The sequence below is a fragment of the Lathyrus oleraceus genome, chromosome 1 (assembly GCF_024323335.1).
Source record: "Lathyrus oleraceus cultivar Zhongwan6 chromosome 1, CAAS_Psat_ZW6_1.0, whole genome shotgun sequence".
Taxonomy (NCBI): Eukaryota; Viridiplantae; Streptophyta; class Magnoliopsida; order Fabales; family Fabaceae; genus Lathyrus; species Lathyrus oleraceus.
This window is the reverse complement of record NC_066579.1, coordinates 326,681,507-326,682,793: the sequence shown is the minus strand read 5'-3', so window position 1 is coordinate 326,682,793 and position 1,287 is coordinate 326,681,507. Positions and strand designations below refer to the sequence as shown.

At 34.7% G+C, this 1,287-nt stretch overlaps 1 protein-coding gene across 1 annotated transcript; it reads right to left on the bottom strand.

Annotated features, from left to right (window-relative positions):
* Positions 1–266: 266 nt before the first annotated feature.
* LOC127105031 (uncharacterized) lies at positions 267–713 on the bottom strand. The gene has a single exon (XM_051042199.1). It carries the CDS (start codon positions 711–713, stop codon positions 267–269), a length of 447 nt encoding a protein of 148 aa, XP_050898156.1.
* Positions 714–1,287: the final 574 nt, after the last annotated feature.

Genomic DNA, 1,287 nt, shown 5'->3' with positions numbered 1-1,287 from the left:
AAGCAAACACAAAATCTTGGCGTGACCCCATAAATGAGACTGAATAATACACGCCAAAATCATTTATGCCTTATTACCTTTTCTTACAATAGGAAGAACTTGACGAAAATCTCCCCCATGATCATAACTTTTCAACCAAATGGAGCATTGTTGCTACAAATGTCTTGTAATGATCGATCTAAGACTTTCAAACAATTTTTGTTTGTCACTGGATCTTCATCCCAAATTATTGTGGCAGTAACTCTAATGAGATTTGCAAGATATTTTTACTTTTGAATACCACAAATGGAACTCAGTTGTATATCGATAGGTATCTTAAATCGAGAGGGTGCAGTCCTACAACCGGGTAACAATGTTGCAGCTATACCAGATGATGCAGTTGCTAAGACAATCTCTCCTCTACTTCTTAAACTTTCCATTAATGTTCGATAAAGGAATGTTTTACCCATTCCACCTGGACCATCAAAAAAAAATACCCCACTGTGTTTTTGATCAATTACATTCATAACGATTTTGAACGCAATCACTTGGTCATTATTTAACTTAGCAACAAATTCAATATCTTCATTAGGGATATCGACTGCTAACTCCTCTTGTATGACAATTGGAATTGAATCTTCGTCTACTATATTATGGGGTAAAGATGGGAGATCATAGTCTTTAATTTTTTTACCGCACATGTTTAAGAGTTCATTCAAGTCATTCAACAACATATTAGTCAAGACTGATTCCACAATATTGTTTGTTGTTTGGTAATCCTATATCATATGTGTAAAAAACTCATTCCAAAGGCTTATAATATCATTATGTCACAAAATATTAGAATCATCATGAATAACCTCTGTAAAGCATATGGCATTCGGAGATTCGTACCCTCAACCAAACAATCATGAATACTATGATTAGTCTCTAGAAATCCCCTATCCTCGGTTGATTTTTTGAATGTATTCAAAGGAGTTCCATTATTTGTAAGAAGATATTCCCAACTGGTTGGACTTATGAAATAAGATAATAATACGCACAAGTAAAATTTCTCTCCCTTCGAAGTTGATACCATATAGATTATCCCGATAACTTTTCTTGTTGATCGCCTGCGATGCCATTCCTTGCCCCTCTTGTTCCAACAATAATGCTCTGTAATCTCTTTATATAAATAATTTCTTGCTGGTGGATCTATTATGTTTAATGCAAAGATTTGTGTGAGCGTTGTTTTGGATTTGCGTTCATTACTTAACACATCCACAATTCGCTGATGATCATAAAAAGCGCAATTGATGGCAGTTCGGC

Bases quoted from the DNA above. Each gene is read 5' to 3' on its own strand.
- LOC127105031 (XM_051042199.1), bottom strand. From the start codon at position 713: ATGTTGTTGAATGACTTGAATGAACTCTTAAACATGTGCGGTAAAAAA.